This window comes from Gopherus evgoodei, chromosome 7 (genome assembly GCF_007399415.2).
Source record: "Gopherus evgoodei ecotype Sinaloan lineage chromosome 7, rGopEvg1_v1.p, whole genome shotgun sequence".
Classification (NCBI taxonomy): Eukaryota; Metazoa; Chordata; order Testudines; family Testudinidae; genus Gopherus; species Gopherus evgoodei.
The window spans coordinates 63,791,463-63,812,583 of NC_044328.1; the positions used below are offsets into that span (position 1 = coordinate 63,791,463).

The 21,121-nt window shown below is 37.6% G+C and overlaps 1 protein-coding gene across 9 annotated transcripts in view; it reads left to right on the forward strand.

Annotated features, from left to right (window-relative positions):
* Positions 1–21,121, forward strand: part of KCNMA1 (potassium calcium-activated channel subfamily M alpha 1) — a 410,790-nt gene that overhangs the window by 154,003 nt on the left and 235,666 nt on the right. For all 9 annotated transcript variants that reach the window (XM_030568831.1, XM_030568832.1, XM_030568835.1 and 6 more), the window contains exons 4-7: positions 7,530–7,605; positions 14,921–14,996; positions 18,564–18,734; positions 20,394–20,485. In XM_030568831.1, the coding sequence (XP_030424691.1) occupies positions 7,530–7,605; positions 14,921–14,996; positions 18,564–18,734; positions 20,394–20,485 (415 nt within the window). The remainder of the gene's footprint in view (positions 1–7,529; positions 7,606–14,920; positions 14,997–18,563; positions 18,735–20,393; positions 20,486–21,121) is intronic.

Here is a 21,121-nt window from a genome sequence, read left to right on the forward strand (position 1 = left end):
GGAAGTGGATCTCTTGTGTGGACTGGTCCAGGCTGAGGTTGATGGTGGGGTGGAAATTGTTGAAATCCTGGTGGAATTCCTCAAGGGCCATTTTCAATCTTCTCTTATAGGTTATGTTTTTATGTATGTAGAGACATGAAGACTTTATTTAATACTGAAATTCAAGGGCGCAAGTATAACCATAAGCAAAGAAAAATAAAGATAAGTGTAGCAAAACAATGCCCTGCATTGTGCATACTCACAACCTTATGGAGATCTGGAATGAAGATGGAAATAATAGTAACTGGAGAAGCGCTGTAAATGGGAGTGACAATAAGGTTTCCACAGTCTTGTCATCGTGATGTCCCAACTAAGGACTGGACATAGAACTCTTCTATACACCTTTCCCTTACACCCACACATGTCTGGGACCATATTTGATTAAGTCTCAGTCCCCTTCCCATGGTTGGTATTCTGGGAGACCAATGTTGGGATTCCGGCTGGTATGGCCAATTTATGTCAATGCATTTAACAATGGTTTTGACATGTAAATGTGGGTTTGTTCCATGGATATATATTCCAAAAGCCCATAAAACTCTATCATTTTAAGCTTAGTCTGTTCTGTAGCCTTTGATTAATTTAGAGTGCAAGATGTACAAGTCACTAATAACAGGTTTGTTTACTCAGGTGGCTATGTAAATGTATTATAGAAGATGAGTTTGGTGAAACACAGACATGAGGACTTTATTTAATACTTAAGTACATGCAAGTAAAACAAGTGTAGGGAAACAATTACCATTTTGCATATTCACAACCTTCTGAAGACCACCCAGAAGCATCAGAGAAGGGAAAGATATCAGGAAAAGTAAGTGGGAATGATGTTCCAGGTTTCCATGATCCTGTCATCCCAGTGTCCCAACCAGAGGCTGGTCTGGCTGTATTTTTGTATCCTTTTTCCTTACCTCTCCCCCACCCCCCCCGGATGGAAGGACGGACAGACGGACGGACACACACACACACAGAGACACACACACACGACCATATTTGATTTAGATCTCAGTCTTCTGCCCATGTTTTTCATTCCAGGGAACCATAATTAAAGTTCTGTTTGCTAGCATAAGGTACTTGCATCATAAATTTCCCAATATTTCCAACTCATTAATACATTTACCAAAAATCCCCCCAAAATCCATTATTTCAAGTGTAAAATGCCCTTCTGTGGTTTTCTTGTTTATCACAAAGTCTTATAACCTTAGGACAAGCACTGTAGGCTAACAATTACAGTATCTAGGTCTCATACTTTTGTAAAACCTATAACCATAATTTTACATTTGTTTCCTTACTTGCATTACAGCTTTAATTAAGCATTTTAACTTTCCCTAACATTTAGATTATAGTTTGATTTTAAGCATAAACCTTCCAAGATAAGTCAGGGGTCATAGGTCAACAGTTCCTTTGCTGTTTACTTGTTTATCACAAGATACATTTTGTTAAATCTTATCATTCTAGGTCAAGCACTTATGTGAAGATTTTAGGCCTTGTGCTAACTGCTAGCCTCAAATTTATTGCAAAGTCTATTTACACTATTTATACATTTTGTTTTTCAGTTCTTGTGTTAGAGCTTTAATATTAGCATTTTTAAGCATATTAGCTTTTCCTAACATATCAATTTTAGTTTAAACATCAGCATAAACCTTCCAGTAACAGGCATCAAGGGTTAACAGGGGTGTTTCACTACAGGCCCGTGGTCTGGTTCCATTTTGGAGGATGTATTTAGTCTCCCTAAATCGTTCTGATTAAATATGCTTCATGTAGGGAAATTTTATCCAAGGAAAATGATGATGTCCCAACTCAGTTTGAATGGTGAGTCCCAAAGTTTCACCAAATGTGCAGGATTTCAGAGGAAGGCAGTTTTTTATATATGTGTTTTTTTCTCCTCAAATATCAGCAATTAATTTTTGTAAACATCAAGAGAAATAAACAGCATAAATTGGAAGCTCTAGTAGTAATACAGGTATAAAATTTTGGGTTTCATTCAGAAAGGCACTGAAAAGACTGAGTTTTCCCATGCTTGTCCTTAATACGTGTACCTATTAATTCCAGAAAGCATTAGCTGGAAATGTTGTCAGAGCAGGTTGCTGTAAAATTCCCTCCATGCTTCCAGCCAAGGTAGTAAGACATGTAGGATAGTCTGCCTTTTTATTATGATGGCACTTCCTGTCCTGGCTTCCATTTGGATGTGCAGCGATGCATGAAAAATAAACATTGGCTGAGGAAGCTAAATAGATATTTCAGAACCTTCTGAAAAGTTTGTTTTAGTGTTTTAGGTTCAGGTCCACAGATGAGGATATATCAGATTCCATGATGATAGTGTTATTTTTACCCCATCCCTATTCACCATCTTTGGATGTCATTCATGGCACGTGCTATATAGTTTCTGGGGTTTGATGCTTCACCTTGATTTTAAAAGACTCACCATGGCAATAAACTGATAACTATGCAAGAAAGACGGCCTCATGAAAAAGGTGCAAGGGTTATGTCACCCTCAGCAGTGCTGTATTTAAGTAGGCTGGCTTCTAGCCTATTCACTTTCTTTTTCAAGTATTATTCCCTGAAGGAACATTTCAAAAATGATGTAGGCTATAGCAATTGTAGAACCTCACTGCCAGGGCCGGTGCAAGGATATTTTGCACCCTAGGCGAAACTTCCACCTTGTGCCCTCTGCCCCCACCCCTCCCTCCAGAGCATTGCTTATTATAAACTTTCAAAAATGAATACTGCATAATGTGGCCTTGTTCATTAGAATTAATACATATTCGGCTTGAAAATTTATTAATTTCATTATTTAGCCTACATATTTAATGAAAATAATTGAATAACCTGACAGGGTGTGGGGCTGGCTGGCTCTGGGCAGGGCAGGGGATGCGAAGATGGTTGGAGATGGGGTGTGGGGTTGGCTGGAGACAGGGGGTGCGGGACTGGCTGTGTGCAGGGCAGGGGGTATGAGGCTGGCTGCAGGCAGGGCAGGGGCTGCAGCAGGGGCTGGATGGAGACAGGTGGTGTGGGACTGGCTATGGACAGGGCTATGGACAGGGCAAGCTAGCTGCTTGCAGGGCAGGGAGTGAGGGGCTGGCTGTGGACAGGGCAGGGGGTGTGGGGTGGCTGGAGACAGGAGGTGTGGGGCTGGCTGTGGGCAGGGCAGGAGGTGTGGGGCTGGCTACAGGCAGGGCAGGGGGAGCAGCAGGGGCTGGCTGCGGGCAGGGCAGGGGGTGCGGGGCTGGTTGAGGCAGGGAAGGGGGTGCGGGGCTGGCTGCGGGCAGGGGGTGAGGGGCTGGCTGGATACAGGGGTGTGGGGTTGGCTAGAGACAGGGCAGGGGGTGTGAGGCTGGCTGTGGGCAGGGCAAGGGGTGTGGGGCTGACTGGAGGCAGGGCAGGGGATGAGGGGTTGGCTGCAGTCAGGACAGGGGGTTCAGCTGCCATGGATGGAGCTAGAGCACAAAGAGCAGCTGCAGAAGGAAGAGCTGTTGGACAGAAGCTTCTGTGAGGAACCGGCTCTGTCCCATGGAGAGGTACCGCTGCGGGATCTGCATTTTAAATAGTACTGGGGACGTCCCTGCAGCCCCTTGCCCTCTCAGCCTCCTGCGCACTGGCTCTCTGCGGCTCACTCCCTAGGGGCTCAGCCCTGCTCCTCTTGCCCCCAGTCCCTCATTAGGCCTGGGTGCACGGAAAGCATGCAGCATATCTTTGTACTGTGTTAATGACTCCTGAACTGGTGGGGGCTATTCCTAATTGCTGCCACTATCTCTTTCTTTGCTGGGCAATTAGATGACAATTAACTTGGAATAGCCCAGAGGGGTCAGAGTAGAGAAGGAGGGAGGAGAGACCTTTAGGTTTCAGTTCTGTGCAAAGCCAGTTAACTTTTCTTTTCAGCTGCCTATAAACAAACCTAGTAGAGAAAAGAGTTTCTTCCCCACATCCCCTCCCCCAAAAAATCGGTTATGATTTTAATGGATCCAGAAGCAAAATAATTCTGTAATCAAAAAGACAAGTTTCCTGCTTTCCCTTCCACAAAGATCTATTTCCAACCCAGGTAACTTATTAAACCTAGTCCCAGATTTGGACCTTAGCGTCCAAAATATGGGGGTTAGCATGAAAACCTCCAAGCTTAGTTACCAGCTTGGACCTGGTAAAGCTGCCACCACCCAAAAAATTAGAGTGTTTTGGGGCACTCTGGTCCCCCCCAAAACCTTCCCTGGGGACCCCAAGACCCAAATCCCTTGAGTCTCACAACAAAGGGAAATAAACCTTTTCCCTTCCCCCCTCCAGGTGTTCCTGGAGAGATACACAGAAGCAAACTCTGTGAATCTAAACAGAGGGAGTCCACCCTCTCTATTTCCAGTCCTGGAAACACAAGCACTTCCCTCTTCACCCAGAGGGAATGCAAAGTCAGGCTAGTAAATCTAACACACACAGATTTCCCCCTGACTTCTTCCTCCTACCAGTTCCCTGGTGAGCTGCAGACTCAATTCCCTGGAGTTCCCCACTAAAGAAAAACTCCAACAGGTCTTAAAAGAAAGCTTTATATAAAAAGAAAGAAAAATACATAAAAATGGTCTCTCTGTATTAAGGTGACAAATACAGGGTCATTTGCTTAAAAGAATATTGAATAAACAGCCTTATTCAAAAATAATACAATTCAAAGCACTCCAGCAACTATAGACATGTAAATACAAAAAAACATATAAATCACTATCTGATCTTTTGTACTTACAACTGGGAAACAGAAGATTAGAAAGGCAGGAGACAGAAAAAATCACTTCTCATAGCCGAGAGAGTACAGGCAGAAGACAAAGAACTCAGACACAAACTTCCCTCCACCCAGATCTGAAAAAGTCTGGTTTCCTGATTGGTCCTCTGGTCAGGTGTTTCAGGTACTTCTTTCCAGGTGTAAGAGACATTAACCCTTAGCTATCTGTTTATGACACAAGTTTCCTGCTTTCCCTTCCACAAAGATCTATTTCCAACCCAGGTAACTTATTATTTATTATCTGTAGTAACTATGTTCTCACGTTTGAATGATACACTGCAGTGGTGTCGGAGTCCTTTGGAAATCCCTCAGCTCTTTTGCGGTGTTGGGAGTGAATGCTAGACCCTCGGTTAATTACTTTTACCTTACTTCACGTGCCTATCTTTTGGTCATTAATTTTTGAAGTTAAATTAGATTTTCAAAACCCAGCTTTAAAATGATGTTCATGCCGACAATTGCAATTTAATTATCTAAACGGGGAAATCGATGCCTTGAAATTATGGGATCTAATTTTAAAATTGTATTTAAAATGTGGCATTATAAAGGGGAAATATTTTAAAAGGTTTATCCAGCATCCCCATTATTGTTACCCAGGATTCTGCTTCAAGCAGTAACACAGGAGGGAGGGGGCAATGGACAGATTAGTGTTCAGTGGTACTTCAAACAAAAAGACATTTACTCTTAAATTATCTCATTAATGCCTAATTGACAATCTAATAGCATGTATCAAGTACATCAAAACTTCGCTGAATAAGCATGTTAGCATTTCTAAGGGGGACACTGACCATTCCAAACAGTGATAAGTGGTGCCTGCGGGCAGTCGTGCAGGCATGACTGCGGCAGCTCAGACTCCCTCTCTGTCCCAGCAGCAACGGCTGCTCAACCATTTAAAAAAAAATTTGAGGGCGCTTTTTGGCGCCCTCAAATCTTGGCGCCCTAGGCAACCGCCTAGTCTGCCTAAATGGTTGCACCAGCCCTGCTCACTGCTAATGATTTTCAGCTGAAGCAAAAAAATTACTTTAACCATTTGCTCCTTGGTGTGTTATGCCTCCTTTGTCTGACAATTTAAAGTAGGTAAGAATCACTATGAGGAGTTGGAAATAGAGATTTTGGGGCTAACTGTAACCTTTCCCAGCCGCCTTAGCAGCTTTTGGTTATCTTTGTCTTCAAGAAGCAGACTTTTCTTTTGAAACAGGATGATATAGCTTAGCTTTCTTGTTACCTGTTCCTGAACTACTGACTCGATAATTGGGATCATATGGAAAATTTAGAAATATCGAGCAGTTTTGTGTTGTTGTTTTTTTAATCTAGATCTCAGGTGACTACAAATCTTGATTAATTCTCTCAATACCCTTGTAAAGGACTCAATGAAGTATTATTATGCCTATTTTACACATGTGCTATGAGAGATCCTCAACCTCATTAAGACTGCTTTGCATCACTTGAAAATAATGATGACGATAAGAATAATAGTCATATGTAACTATCTCACTGGCGTATTGTAAAATTAACTCTGCAAACACTTGAGAACATGTATAATTTCACTTTTGTGAGTAGTCTCACTGGAGTCCACTGCTATAAGTCACGTTGTGCATGTGGTTAATTTTTTGTAGTATTTTATCCTTAGTTAGCACTTTGAAAATAGAAAGTGCTGTATATGTGCTAAATGAGATTATTAGTTGTTACTAAATTAAAAATGTCAGTAAGGAGGATGCGTGAGTTGACGTTGCCATAGCGGTCAAGCTACCTTATTAAGCAATTTTTATGTAACTCTTGGCCCTACTTTGCAGTAAAAAAATAAATCCTCAAAAGCTTTCCGTTTAACTTTATAAGCTGTATATATAAAATACACAATGTACCTTTACTCATATGCCAAAGATCTGCAGCAAAATTGTTTAGTACCAGCATGAGTCTCTGAGCAATTTAAGCCCTTAATCTTTTATGGTATTTTCTCTTGCTCTGTCACTCTCTCTCTCTCTGTCTGGCCCTGCAGCTGTCTGAGAATTGCTATCCAAGCAACTTGATTTCAACAACTCAGTGCTGTCTCTTTATAAATATTGTTATTTTTCTAAGAACCAAAGTTCAGTCATTTACTGTAATTGTAACCTGCGTGAAGGCAAATGCAGTAGTTTTACCTTTTTTTTAAGCCACAGTGCATGGTAACTACATATCCATATCTGAAGTTTTAGAGTTTGGGGTGGGGATATGGAGCATTATAACCTAATAAAAGATTTTATGTCATTAAGAATTACCAATTTAATCAGGCCTATCCACTGTCTAGGTTTTTTTATGTTTGTTTGTTTTTTCAAAAATCAGGTTATCAGATCTCTTGCCCATAATCTCTTAGTTTTTGCTAAGCACTGGGGGAGTCATGAGCTTTCAGGAGTTTTATATCTATATTTACAATATTAAGCCATTCTAGAAGAGAGGAATATGGGCACTAAGACTACAAACTGAGGCTAAGTAAAGTTTTTTCTTCTTAGCTCTCTGGTAAATTTCCCACACCATAACTTAATACTTGAAGTATGCATTTCTGGTAGGGTATAGAAACAGATCTAAATTAAACTGAAAAAAGCTAGTCAAGATCTTGGGACTATTAAATATGGAAGAGCACTTCAAAGGTATTTGACTTTCTGTATGCTACATACCATTGATTTCATTGATTGTTACCATTGTAAGTTGGATGTTATGACAGTATGGCTCACTATGCACTGGAGTTATGTCTGATTCTCTTTTTATGCAGGTTTAAGATTTTTAAGAGCCCTTAGACTGATACAGTTTTCAGAAATTTTGCAGTTTCTGAATATCCTAAAAACAAGGTAAGACTTTAATGCATACTTAATCTGTCTGTAGTCTACTTTCTCCAGTTAATAGTTATAGTCAGAGGTAATTTCTCCTTTCATAATGCCATTAGAATGAATGGAAGTTACGGTTTGAATAGCACACACCGAAACTCAATTTTTATATATAATATATGTATGTATGTGTGTGTACACACACACACACACACAAAATACCCATGTGACTTTTTCCCCTGATGTAATTTTCATTAAAGACACTAGACTCTAAGGCACATTCATGAGTCAAGTCATGTTTGAGCCTCATCCATGCAGCTATTCCATCTTTTAGTAATTGTAATTATTAGTTTAATTGGTGACTAGTTTCACTGGTGAACCTGCTGCATTGGTGAGCTAAGTGCCTCCTAATATATGGTATTTTATTTCTCATACGAATATATAGTCATCTCTTGTTTTCTAAATTCCCATTCCATCCTATATTTCTGGTGAATGGTTTATCAATTTAAATGTCTCTTTGATATCATCTGTTGATATTTCACTTGATACATTTTTATACCTGTAATATTCAAGGGACTGAGTGATTATAAATGCAAAGGCAGAGTGATAGAGCTACACATTGATTAAATAATCCATCCTTCCTCATTCTGAATCCCTACTTTATTGCCTCATTAAATTAGAAATAACTTGTCCAACAAAACACCCAATAGGGAGATGGCAGTTTAGAGATAATCATTATGATTCTTCATCATTATGAAAATCTTAGATTTCAAAAATGTTTTTTACATTGATTTTCTACTCTGGATATCTCATTCCATTCATTGTCATAAGCATTATTTCTTTAGAAGGATGTTTAACATACTTCAGTTAACAACTGTGGTGTTCTTATTTTAACTGCTTTTGTGTGGCAACATACTTGGTATGGGAAGCAGAATGCACATTAGCTGCTATTATGCCCATTAGTTAATCATCTTGAAGCACCAAAGGGACTGTGCCATGTTTCACAGCAGCAAAGGGATTAACTTTTTAACATGCATTAAAATACACCAGCTAAAGTATTGAACTACTGTTCTAGTAATTATTTTTAAATACTAGAAGTTCAGTTCCACTTTAAAATCCCCCTTCTCTTTCCCTATTAATTCATTCATCCCATATTTGAGGGTGTGTAACTCAGGTGAGTTTATTACCCTTAATGAGCAATGAACCCATGTAAATCACCCTACTGTTCATGAGTAAATAGGCTCTTCAGATGTGCACAGGTTCATGACAACCAGCAGGCTCTGCAACCCTTTAAACCTTAAAACTGTTCTCATTAGTCAACCTTTCATATTGAAAGAAATCCTAAATGACTCTGGAACTGGCTTAAGATCTGCCTGGAACTGTGTGAGCATGTAGCAAATGTAGTTTTTCTTCTTAAAATAATGAAACTAGTTTAATAAACACAGAGAAACTGCAGTTCTGTAGCCTTAAAATTCCACTGGTCCTGCAGAGAGAATATGTAATTGTTACAGAAACTCAGTGTTTTAAAATCTCCTTGCAGAATACAAAGGATATTATCCAAAGCCCACTGAAGCCAGTAGAAAGACTCACACTGACTTCAGCAGGCTTTGGATAAAGGTTCAGATCCCCTTCAGGAGGGGTGGAATTTTAAGGCTCCAGAACAGTAACTGAAGGGGAGATGCATTAATTAAATGTGTTCCATTTAAAGCTAGTTTAGGACTTGACTCCTTTGTTCATAATAACATTTGTCTGGTGCCAAACTTTACTCCCAAATTAGATGCTCATCATCTTTGTAATTATTTACATGAATATGCAGGCATCTGTAAATCTCCTGTTCTGATTACTATAAAGCCCTTCAAATCCAGCTTACTTATGTGGCTTCCTTTCAGTTTTACTCAGTTGATTAACCCAAACTGGTTTATCACTAAACAATTCATTTAATTTAAAAATCATCAAAGGCCTCAAAATGAATTGTTTCATGTGTCCCACCCTGTTCTTGAGCATGCAGTAATCAGGCATATCTGATATCTCATGTCTCATTTAATAAACCTAAAGACAATTTATAAAATACTACTGGTGTCCAAAAAGTATCATTTTATAAAATTTGTGGGCCAAACTGGAATGAATGAGTATTATTTTATTGACTTCAATGCAGTAGCCTTCAGTTATACTAAACCTGAAATTAGACCTGGAAGCTTTATTGTTGGTAGTGGTGTTTTTAAATGGATTCAATGTGCAAAATAACCCCATAACCTAAAAATAGAAAAAGAAAGAGGGAGGAAAATGTATCTGATAAGCATTAAGAATAAATAATAATGGATCAAAGTGTACTAACCATGCACATAAGTATAACTTGTAACCAGACACATCTAGCATAAAAGCCCATTGTGATAGCTGCTTTTACAGATCCAGACTAATACGGTTACCCCTCTGATACATTGTGATAGGCCATTCATCTGTTATCATAATAGCAGAACAAAAATTGTGTGGAATTCTAGCCAGCACTAACAAACACAGTTTCCATCAGTGATGCTCATAGGTACTATATATTAAAATTATTCTGTAAATAAAATCAAATGTGGAAAAAGAGAGCTTTTCATGATGTTTTTGTATTATAATCTTTCAGATGAGATGTAAAACCAAGGTGCTGACAACTTGTGGTTACTAATAATCCTTTATCACTTTTGCAAGAGTTAGAACAGTTAACTCAGTGAACTCACTAAATTCCTGTTTTGTTTAAATACATTCTGCCTACATAAATTCGAACAGAAGTTTGTTATATACAGAGGTGTTCCTCACTTTCTGCCCTAAACTGTGATTTAGAACTGTATGCTGTAAAACAGCTGCTGCATTCTGTCATGCAGATGACTTCTCTTCAGTCACAGGTGAAGTGTTTCCTGGATAGAGAGAGCTGTAAAACATGCTAGGATCCTGTATTATGCTTCTGTAGGCATTTTAAAATATTGTTGTTCATATTTGAATATGAAGGCCAAATACTGTTGAAGCCAATGGGAAATGCATGCACATGTAGCAGCTGATTTGCAAGGGAAGCCAAATACCAGAAGGCTCAAGATAGAGCCTGAAATGTTCAGCTGCAATAATAAATACAATTTATCATTATCAACACTGAAATAATTATATTTTAAACATTAACTCTTTGGATTATTTAAACAATTCTGAATGTATTATTTCATATTCCTCTCTTAAAAGTGATCCATGCTTGTGTGAAGAATGCTCGAAACAAATAACATAAGACACCATTTTAGTATGTTGTGTGTTCAGCAGCAACATCTATTGACAAGCATGGTGTAATACTGATGGATTATGCAGCACATCCCATCTTCTCTATCTTATGTGCGAAGACAGTGCATGTAATATTTGGTCTTGCTGGGAAGGAAAAGAATTCCCCTCCACTGGAAAATATGATTGACTTTAACCTCTAAATTAAAATTACTGCCTGCAAGGTTTTATTTTCTATAATACGAAGTCAAAGAGAGATGCTGAGTGAATGTAGCAATTGAAGGACTAGGATTAAAGGAACAAATCTCATTCATACCATCAGCAGAAGCGCCATTCATAATACTGTGATCCACAGGAAGCAGCTAGAACACTTTACAAATGGAAAGGAATATATTAAACAGGTAGTTGTTGGGTGTTGTGTAATTATCAGAACATTTAAAAAATTCCTAACTGTTCTTTAGCAGATCCTCTGTGGATGCAGAAAGAGTTTACAGCCTACTTGTGTAAACTGAACCTCTAGGAGGCTAACCGTGTCCCTTACTAATTTAAAGTTTATGTACTTACCTATGAAATGTAATATATCTTTTTCAGAATTGTTAGTTTTTTTCTCCCATGTTTTAGAAGATTGAATATCGTTAGTTTTTTCCCCTCAGCATTTTATACAAGATTTCAATAGAACTACAGGGCTTTAGGTAAGCCTCACAATAAGGGATTTTGCACAGATGTTAGAAAGAGCTTAAAGAGCAGGAAAATGTTTGTGATTAATCTTTCATCTATATTTAGTCTCTGGCAGAAAGACAAGGATATTTCATAAAGGACAGACAAGGTACAATTATGAATAAACACATAAAAAATAAAATAGACCTAAAGAAGAATCAAAGTAGTGCTTCAATACCATTTATTTATTTTTATATATCGATATATAAAAATAAAGATAGGACCTGGAGGCCGATTGACATATTATTGCATTACTGAGAAGCTTTTTCCCCCTGAAATTCATGGATGAGCAATATTCAGACTTTGATAATGAAGCACAGCATCCTATGAATGATGCCTTTTGGTCTAATTTAAGAACAACAGAGGTTTGAATCCTATGTTATGATCAAATGTAACCACTAATATAATATAATATAATATAATATAATATAATATAATATAATATATAACCATTTACCTACTCCGGTGGGACAACTGGCATACTTAAAATTATCCGCATGCTGGATTGGGGTGTCAGTCTATTTCAGAGTCTGTATTGCTCAAAGACATTCAGACAGCTGAGTATGAATGTACTTAGCAAACTGAATGACAAACATTTGATCAATTAGAAAATCACATTTTTTAATCCATTATCTTCTACCAATGTGAAGGTTACTCTTAAAATAAAAAACACTAACAGTACTTTCACCCTCTTTTCTTTAAAAAGAGCCTTTTAAATTTAATTATAAAACAAAAAAACAGATAAAGTTTTATAAGTGTAAAAATCAAACCTTACCGCAGAGGTTCTCAACCTATTTACCATTGTGGGCTGCATATGCAGCTCTCTGTGTATTATGCAGGCCACATCCACAGAATATATATACTACCTGTAGGGCCCTGAGGGTCACATGGACCAAAGCTGAATTCTGGTTTGAACTAAAGAATATCTTTTAGAAAAAAACATCCAATCTTGATGGGGCAAAGTAACTTGACTCCAGTAGGGCTGCAGAGGCTCATCTCGTCATTTGCAAAATGGGGCCTTATGTATGAACTGTAAATGTAAACATTATTTAATTTGGAAGCCTAATCTTTACCGCTATCATTAGTGCATTGCCACATCCACAACTCCTTCCCCCCCCTAACGAAGCTGTGCCTTCAATAGCTACAATTTAGCCCCAAATTATATATGATTGGACAGTTAAAAAACACCATGTTATCCTGCTTGTCTACCTTCTATCCCTCAAGACCCAGTATAGCTACAGACCTGGGTTCTGATCACATAAACATTCAAAGACATGCAAATACACATCCAGAGGGGACTGAAGGGTCAGGATCATGATGTATCAGTCTGTAAAAGCTTTAGGAAAAAATAGTTCCTACACATGAATATCTTCCAACCTAGATTATTGCAGACACTAATAAAGTTTTCCAAAATACTCCAAGAGTATTTAAAGTTAAAACATTAAAATTATGCTTGCTTATTAGCTGGGGGATTGTTATTAGCTGAAAATGAGATTGAATTACAGCACCATGAACTCCTAAATCTCTAGCTAATCTATGTATTTGTAACATTTTTGTGTGTTTTATAAAAAGGAAAAGTATCTTATCTGATACTTATGTACAGTTTTAGCTTGATAGCTGAACTACTAATATCAAAAGTAGAGGTGGTCAAATCATTTATAATATAATAAATAATATTCATTGCTATTTAACCCTTTTTCCTATTTGCATATTGTTCTCTAACTGATTTTGATGTCTGTTCATGTATTTGATACTTGCAAACATTAGTCAATTAATATTAAGAAAGTTTATGCTATGCATTCACATCAACTAGTCCTTATTCAGAATGTGCAATCCATCACCTGAGTCACGTGGTATTGTTTCTGCTCTTTGGCTGGATGACTGAAACTTTTTAAACAGGAAAATAATTAATAATGCATTTTCTGGTACAAATTTTGGGATAAACCATGCACCAAAATAGGTGGAATTTTCAAGATTAACAAGATTGGTCCTGCTTTGAGCAACGAGTTGGACTAGATGACCTTCTGAGGTCCCTTCCAACCCTGATATTCTATGAAATATGTTCATGCATACCTACTGATCATCTGGATGCTCAAGAATAATGAATAAAATAATCTCACAGAAGATAGCAAATTGACCTTCTTGTTTTTATTCCTTCATACAAGGAAGTGTTTTCACCAGCAATGTGTTGCAAAATCATAGATAATATGGCGGAAACCCACAGAAGCACCAGTACACTGCAAGTTTCATCATCCTCTTGCAGAAGGGAAATGCCTCCCCTCTTCCCACAAAGGGGGCAGGACATTCACATGGAGACCTAACATGCTTACCTTATCCTAATTCGCATGACAGAATAGCTCCAAATTTACCAGTCAGAATATAGCGTCTACAGATTAACTGCAATAATCTGTTCATTGATTATTTTCCATATGTGCAGGATAAAATCTCAATTCCGCAATGATTTACACAGGTGTTTAACTTTATACGTGATGAGCTATTCCATTGAATTCAGTAAATGCATTTTTCACAAATGGGGCTGCTCACGGTATATAAGGTCTCTGCAGAGATGGGGCTAAAAGCAAAAAGCATACTGAAGAAACACACCAAGCAGAAAAAATGAAACAGATTGGAAAAAAAGTAGAGATGTACAAATACATGTTATAAGTATAAAAGGTCTGTTTCCAAGATGATATAAATTGATATTGCTCCCGTGAATTCTTTGGATCTACACCAGCTGAGAATCCGGCCCAAAGTATTTATGCTGAACTAATTGTTATTCAGAATCCAAGCAGAAATAAGTAGAGGGAAAAAAAGAGAGAGAGGAATAAAGAAAGGAAATGGTAATGTGACAATAGAGAGAGAATGGATGTTTTAGGCCTGTGGTATCTCCTATTTGATCATGATCAAATCTCCTAGAACTTTTCTAAAATATCATTCACTCAATTTAATAGCTTCACAAAAGCTGCATATAAAACCATTTAAATCTGTGAAAGCAGACATTACAAGCTGTTTAATAATGTTTTTTGCATATATTTTTTCAGTATTTTTTAAGTTCCCGGACAGCGCCTGTTCCTGTTCTCACAAAAATCTATATGAAGAACTTCAGGCCTAAAGTATATACACAGTAAACTCTCTTCCTGTGTACATATACTCATTAAAAAGTGTGTTTATATAATTTCTGTTCCTGTTAAAACTTACCTGTAAAAGCAGCAGAGAGTCCTGTGGCACCTTATAGACTAACAGACATTTTGGAGCATGAGCTTTCATGAGTGAATATAAGGTGCCACAGGACACTCTGCCGCTTTTACAGATCCAGACTAACACGGCTACCCCTCTGACAACTTACCTGTAGAATATAATATATATTTGTTCGTTTGTGCAGTAATTCCATCAAGCTGGTGAATCTGTGCTCTATATTTATCAGCACATGGCTGACAGCAGCTGGGTTCATACATTTGGTAAGTATACTTGAAAATTTGGTAAGTATACCTGAAAATACTTCATCGAGTTTTTTTCATGGATCAGCTCCTCTGAGCTGCTTTATTACCTGAAATTACCTTGCTTAGGATAATCGCTTGACACTGTTGCAAAGTACAACAAAGAAAGGCATCAAAGCTTCCTGACTTTCCAGCCTTGTACCCAAAACTATTTCTGAACAGTAAGTAATATTCACTTCATTAACCTCTGTGTTTAGTTCAGAAACAATTACATAAGTCTGGGACTTGGATTTTAATAGAACTCTTTTCACATCTTTTCACATCGTACCACTAGGTGGCAATATTTCCTTAATAATTACCAAGTGTACATGTCAAAAAAGGCTGGTACAGCATAAATGATAATGACACCCAGTCTCTAAGAATGGCCATCCTGAGAAACACATGGCTTCGCCAAAAAAGCAGTTCTGTATTTTCAGAAGAATTAATCTGATTTACTAACGTTTTAGAGTAGGTTTCTTAGAGATTAGCTCTCTGCTTTATTCAGTTTAAAAAAAAAATCGTATCACTTTCACCCCGACAAAAATATTATCTATGTTTGATGGTTTAAGCTCTTATTCAGTATTGATTAGCTGTATATTTTAACTTCTATAACTAAAAAGATCTCAGTTGTAAAGTAATGGCATTAATCTGCATTTTAAAAGTTAAAAAAGCAATAGAAGTTTTGAAATGAATTGTTTACTGTCAATTGTATTTTGTAAATACAATTTAATATGACTTTAGATGTACATTACGTAGCAGGTAATTTTGCCTAACTCAAGGTCAGTAAGACCTCAGGTTGTTAGTAGTATCAATCTATGCAGCAACGGATTTTGGGCCAGATTCTATTTTCAGTTACATCAGTGTAAGTCTGGAGTAACTTCATTGATGTCAATTGAATTATTCTGAATTTACATTAGTGTACATGTGGTTAAAATTAGACCCCTGATCCTTTAATTATGGAAGGTAGTCATTTGTCCAAATGTCTGTTTTCCACTCTAAGAAAATATTCATATCATACATACCATTTCAAAATTAGAATGTCCTATAATGTCCTTATTTCTGTTGATGACTACATTTCTAACACCTATACCACACAGGAAAATGATAAAAGACAAAAACATCCTAGCACTTGTGAGTGAACGCTTGAAAAAGCCATCTCTCTGTATATGACCTATCAGACCTCTTCCTCAAAGGAAATCTGCACAATACTTTCAAAATATGCTTGTCTCTTTTTCACCATAGGAATTGACTCCATGGGTGCTCTGGGGCTGGAACATCCATTAAAAAAAAGTTGCGGGTGCTCAGAACCCACCAGCTACAACTGTTTGGCAGTGTCTCTGATCAGCTAATCTGGGGTGCGGCTGATCAGCAGCACCGCCAAACAGCTGATTGGCAGCTCAGGGAGAGGCTTGGGTTAGAATGGAGATTAAGGAGCAGTGGGAGGGTGGGGACCTCGAGGAAGGGGCAGAACAGGAAGAGGCGGAGCGAAGGCTTGGACTTGGGGTAGTGAGTGGAGCTAGTGTGGGAAGAGGTGAAGGGAGGGTGGGGCCTTATAGGAAGGGGCAAAGTGGGGTTGGGGCCTTAGGGTAGAGTGGAGGTAGGGCACCCCTGGGGAAAAATAAAAGTCAGCACCTATGTCTCTCCCCAACAGCATTGGGTCCAATGAAATATATTATGTCACCCACCTTGTCTCTCTCATATCACAAATACTCCTCTGTTACTTTTGTGATACAAGCATCATCATAGACTTTATTTAGTGCTTCAAAAGACCCAGACTCAGGGTATGGTAGGTTTACACTACCGATTAAGTCAATCTAACTTATGTTGCTCCGGGGTGTGAAAAAAACACCCCCTAAAGGATGCAAGTTACAGCGATCTCAGCGCTGTCCACACCGGCGCTATGCCGGCAGGAGATGTTATGTTGGCCAGAGATGGCCAAAACATGTTATAATTGTGCCATGCATTGTTGTAAATTATTTATTAGTAGTTTAGGTATTATTTTTCTATATTTGAGAAGCAGGTTTTTTAAAGTTTAATAATGGTTGATTTTCTGTTTCAGTGTTTTTCACACTTTCTTTGCATACTTCTCTGTGCAGGTGCTCCAATTCTACTGCAGGGGTTTCTCAAATTTATAATTTTATAATGTGGACCGCATCTTATGGAAAGATTATCATATGGATATTTTCCTTCCCATTCATAATCACATATCATCTCTGTGATAACTGCAGTAGCTGGCTACATGAGAAAATAACATTTGGAAATTACTTACTGTATTTTAGCTGCTTTTTAATGAAATTTATGAGCTGGAAAATAAAGGGGGGAAGTCAGACCCATGAAACCAGCCAGTTCTCCTAGGAACCAGCAAGTGATCCATAGATCACAGTTTCGGACCCTCTGCTCTATAGTAATTTTAAACACAGATCTCTGTATGGAATTTGAAAGCATTTTATTTACCATTAGGAAACAAGATAAAGTCGCTCTGCTTTCTTCCCATTCTTGTAGCCTGAAGTGCTCAGGAAGCTTGGGAGGAATGGTTAAAAATGGCAAGCTTATTTTTTTAATTGCTTTGTTTATTTCCATATTCAAAAGTTTAAGAGAGAACTGTTCAGTTAGGTGCCTTTTAAATTGTGCCCAAATATTTTCAAGTGCTTCTATTTGTCTGCATGTACTTATGCAAGAATTGAATAAAAGAGACTATCACTTGAGCATGCACAGAATTCTCCCGGAGTTTTGATTGCATAGATTAATGTACTTACTAGCGTTGCAGGTTCACTTCAGGGATCCTTTTGAAAATTTGCTCCTTGGTGAATTTCAGACTGGAACCAGTCTTTATAGTCAATCTAAGTTGTTACTGGTCACTGTCAGAGAAAGGATGCTGGACTAGATGGACCTCATGTCTGATCTAGCTTGGCAATTCCAGTCTTATAGTTTCATGAAAATAGGTGGTTATAAAAGAACTGTAGCTTACAAAATCTCAACCAATTCATTGGTCAGGCCATAATGAACTCTTGATATTTGTAGCAGTTCTGTCTGCTGGGTATAGTGAGATCTGCTCAACTGTTTAGTCATCTATAATTATCTTTCCCTCTGATGGTTGAGCATAAATCATGTTCTGCTGATACTAAAGTAAAGAATTGAGTTTTGATTGTAGAAGCTTGTGCTTATGGAACAAAAAGTTATGAGTTTTTGGAGCTAGAGATCTGTTTCTTTTAACATATACATGTGGTTAACTAACGACCATTACTATGCACAAGACATCATTGGCATTATTTTAGAAGGAAAAGGAAAGTGAGACCATCTGGATTCCAATATGAACTAAATACTCTAGTAATGATTGGTGATAGTGTTTTCCACAAGTAACGTAAGCAAGAGGACCCTGTATGGTAGCAGTGGAATTGTACAACTCTAATTAAGGCAGAATTTGGTCCTTTATTGGTAAAATGTTTCCAGCAGGTTATGTATGCCAATTAGACAAAAGTAAGTAATTACAACTAGTATTAACCTGTTACTGCCCTATTAAATTATTGTATTTGTCCTTTTATGTTGTAGGTGGAGAACTCAGGGGATCCATGGGAAAATTTCCAAAATAACCAACCACTTACATATTGGGAATGTGTCTATTTACTAATGGTTACAATGTCCACTGTTGGCTATGGAGATGTTTATGCAAAAACAACCCTTGGTCGCCTTTTCATGGTCTTCTTCATCCTCGGGGGATTGGTAAAATCTTTTTATTGCTACTACTACTTTAATACCAGCTCTTTTATATCCCCTAAAGTTTATTAAGCAGCAACCTGAACTATAGAATCTGGTTTAGTAAGTTAAAAACATAAGAATTTTAAACAATTCTTTTTCTTTTTATAAGACAAGTATTTTGTTAAGCCAGATCTTGTCATGCTTTTGGAGAGGTTGTCATTAATCTACAGTAAGAATAACTCTAATATATTTAAGAAAGTAATGCATGTAAATACATGAAGTGCCTTAGCAATTCTATTTACAGTATTATTTACAGTCCATTACTTTTCAGTGACACTATTGTGCATTGTTTGATGATGGTCCTTGATATTTTGAAGGAAGTTTGCGGTTTCAAGAGCCCTCCCTCACCCTCTGTGTTCCTTCCCAGAATTCCAACAAACACTGTGGCTTAGTACTGCCTTAAAGAGCAGCATGCCTGATCCAGACATTAGCAAACCATGCTCTCTTTAATTTCAAACATGCAACCATGTCATAATGTTTACTCACAGTAGACTAGGTTTAGTGTAAACACAACAAATTTCCTTTTAACTCAGCAAATTGTATCACTCCTTTTCCTGTTCAAATAAGTATGTACACAGCACTAAAATTGCTAATTGTTCTATGTCAAATTACCTTTTTTTTATCATTACTAGTACCACTACAGCAACTGCTGCATTTTGTCTCTTAAAAGAGCAGTTTATGTTAAGATTTATACTCTGTAAGGTAAGTGTGAGTTAAAATTCATTCACAATATATGCATTGTACATTTACATGCATATATGTATTGTTATACACATATTTATTGTACATATGCATATGTCTCTCTGTAGCAGATATATGTATAACAGATACATTATCAATGCAATATGTATAATATATATGCACTTACATACAAAAGACACACATATTTGCATATGGATAAAGAGACCAAGTTGACTGGGCAGCAGCTCTTAGAAGTATCCAGGCACAAGCAAGATGTTTGTTGGACAAAACATGGCAGATCATTTTTTTCCCTCCTTACTACCTTTTTCTGTCACGTGTTCTTACAAATCTTTGAAAAACAAAACTTTTGAAAAAGATTGTTTTTGTTTGGGTTTTTTGGGGGGAATTGCCATCATTTTGATTCTTGAGAGCGGGCAAACGCTTGGCACCATATAGTTTTTATCTTCTTTTGAATTTTCATTAAGGGGAAAAAAGTCCACCTATCACCCCCCCCCCCCCCCCCCCCAAAAAAAGGAACAATAGTAATATCCACTTTTTTTTTTTTTTTTTGCAGCATGTAATCTTTGAATAGTTTTTTCCCCTCCTCTTCAGGAAGAATTAGACAGAGCCAGTATTTTATAATTAGATGCCAATTTGACTTTATTTTGTTCTTTTTGTTTTGTGTGCTTTTTCCCTCTTTTGACCATTACTTTAGTTTACCAAGTGTACATCTTCTTCAAGACCAACTTTTACATTGAACCCTCTTATTTTGTTTTATAATTTGCTTTTTTATTTTTTTTTAATTTAAAAAAAACTTTTAAAGTTCTAATTCTTTTGCATTTTCAGATCTTAAAAGATATATATCTTCTGAAAATATTCATCATTCCCCTTTCTTTGGCCTCTCTTTTTAGTCTTTTCTTCTGTCTCCTATCTTCTTCTTAGGCCATGTTTGCCAGCTACGTCCCTGAAATCATAGAGTTAATAGGAAACCGCAAGAAATATGGTGGTTCCTATAGTGCGGTTAGTGGAAGAAAGTAAGTATTCCAAGAGGCTCTGCTGCCTCTGCTGCAGTAGAACACTCTCTGCATGCCATTTTCTTTTTTTGTTTTTTTGTTTCATGCATGTAGGCAATGTTTGCTCGCTACGTGCCAGAAATTGCTGCTCTCATCCTTAATCGGAAGAAATACGGCGGGACTTTTAACTCAACCCGAGGCAGAAAGTAAGTCAAAAAAGACCAGGTGTGGTTGTGACACACTAAAGAACCCCTGAAAGTGGTGACATCTGACTCATGGACACTTCTTAATATGCTTGTGCTCTGTGACATCAAAAGTCACCACCAGAGAGTTGTCACACTATGTTGTTAGAGACCTGGGCCATGCTAAGGTACAAGTCACAATATTTTGCCCCTTTTTCTAGAGAATCTCTGGATACCACTAGAACTAAATTGATATATTAGGAAGGAAGGAACCCTGCTATTGCATCTGCAGTTAGCTTGTGGAACAAGGTCATACCTCACTTTTCTAAGCATCAACCAGTTAGACATCACTTGATTGTCTCTTGAGCAAGTAATTATACTGGTCATCATTTTGAAATTACTCAGTCCATGAGAAAATTGGGTATGGCAGAACACAACATGGGCACTTTATGTTGTCCAGGTTATTTCATTATGA